The following is a 2,016-nucleotide window of genomic DNA, read 5'->3' on the forward strand; positions in this document are numbered from 1 at the left end:
AAATTATAAAATTTCAATGAGTTCACTCCCCTGAATCTACAAGCACATTTCATCAAATGTGATAGGATTTATAGAATCGATTTTTAAATTTGTTTTTCTTATATTTTTGTGTAAATTTATGGTGAAGTTTTAAAGCAAAATATGCATAAATGTATTTTGATTTCATTGTTTCTTTTTAAAAAAAATTCTATTTCAGATGATGAAGCTAAGCCTATAGAAGAAAAAATGAACAAAATGGGACCTGGAGAAGCATATTATATCAACTGTAATTTACGTGATGAAGCACAAATCAAAGTAAGGGAGAATAATGTTTTATGAGCTGATGAAAGACTACCACATGCACGGAACATTAAAAGCCTAAAATAGGATATATAGAGAAGGAGAAAATATTATCTTGTTTCAGTCATTTCACTGTAGCCAAGCTGGGGCACTGCATTGAAAGGTTTAGTTGAACAAATTGCCTCCAGAACATATTTTTTGTAAGTTGGGTGCTTATCCCAGCAGTGTCTTTTACCGGATCGCTAAGTTGCGGGGGATGTATTTACAACAACACTGGTTATGAAGCTGTGCTATGGAATACACACACACACGCACGCACACATGCACGCACGTGCGCGCGCATGCATGGGTGCTAGTATAGTATGCTGTCTACCACGGTATCAAGCTATCTACTTTATCTTTCAGCTATTTCAGAGATAAAACACTTCGTGCATTATAAAGGAATTACACAAATAAGAAATATTGAATCTTATATTATTTCGTTGGCACGTCGGGGGTTCCAGTTGATCCAATCAACGGAACAGCCTGCTCGTGAAATTAACGTGCAAGTGGCTGAGCACTCCACAGACACGTGTACCCTTAACGTAGTTCTCGGGGATATTCAGCGTGACACAGTGTGACAAGGCTGACCCTTTGAATTACAGGCACAACAGAAACAGGAAGTAAGAGTGAGAGAAAGTTGTGGTGGAAGAGTACAGCAGGGTTCGCCACCATCCCCTGCCGGAGCCTCGTGGAGCTTTCAGGTGTTTTCGCTCAATAAACACTCACAACGCCCAGTCTGGGAATCGAAACTGTGATCCTGTGACCGCGAGTCCGCTGCCCTAAGCAGTGGGCCATTGCGCCGCCACAATCTACCTTATCTTTCAACTATTTCAGAAATAAAACACTTCGTACATTATAAAGTAATTACACAAATAAGAAATATTGAATCTTATATTATTTTATATGATAAAGAAATTACACAGATAAATCAAGACAATCCATTTTAACGATAAACACTTCTTATGTCATTAAGGAACAATACAAATAAATCATGTGTGTCTTTCCTCATAAGGTAGATAACCCTGGCTGTACTGTTTGACACCGTAGTAGACCGCTGCTGTATACTAGCACCCATGCATGCATGCGTGTTATGGGCTTCTTTCGGAATCTGTCTACTAAAATCACTCATAAAGCTAGGGTTGACGCAGGACTATTGTAGAAGCCATTTGACCAAAGTGCTGTGCAGTGGGATTGAACCCAAAACTACATGTTTGAGAAGCAAGCTTCTTAACCACACACCCACACCTGCACCTAGATGATTTTTTCTTTCTTTTTCTGGCATGGAAGGGAGAGAACTCCTTTCATGATTGAGCAATGTGAATGGGTAAACATACACAAATATTTTTTTTTATTGACATAAGAAAAGAGATTTGTCTGCAAATTAAATGAATTTTAGAAGCTATGATAAATGACAGTGAAGAGGCTAAAACACCTAATAGAGGACATCACAGATAAAAGCCAAACCATATAACAATTGGATCCAAAGCAGAAAGACAAACTTGCCTGGAATATCCCAGAGCATAAAACTACCTGCAGTGTTGCTGAGTAAGAGACCTGAAGTAAAATTAATTTGCTATCACTGGTGTAAATTCCTTTTGGACAGTTGAAGCAGGGAAAGAAACACGCACGCACACACACACACACACACACACACACACACACACACACACACACACACACACACACACACACACA

The 2,016-nt window shown here is 38.9% G+C and overlaps 1 protein-coding gene across 1 annotated transcript in view; it reads left to right on the forward strand.

Moving 5' to 3' along the window:
* Positions 1 to 2,016, forward strand: part of LOC106876892 (17-beta-hydroxysteroid dehydrogenase 14) — a 27,762-nt gene that overhangs the window by 12,693 nt on the left and 13,053 nt on the right. The window contains exon 4 of the mRNA XM_052968457.1: positions 197 to 294. Within this exon, the coding sequence (XP_052824417.1) occupies positions 197 to 294 (98 nt within the window). The remainder of the gene's footprint in view (positions 1 to 196; positions 295 to 2,016) is intronic.

The sequence above is a fragment of the Octopus bimaculoides genome, chromosome 6 (assembly GCF_001194135.2).
Source record: "Octopus bimaculoides isolate UCB-OBI-ISO-001 chromosome 6, ASM119413v2, whole genome shotgun sequence".
NCBI lineage: Eukaryota > Metazoa > Mollusca > Cephalopoda > Octopoda > Octopodidae > Octopus > Octopus bimaculoides.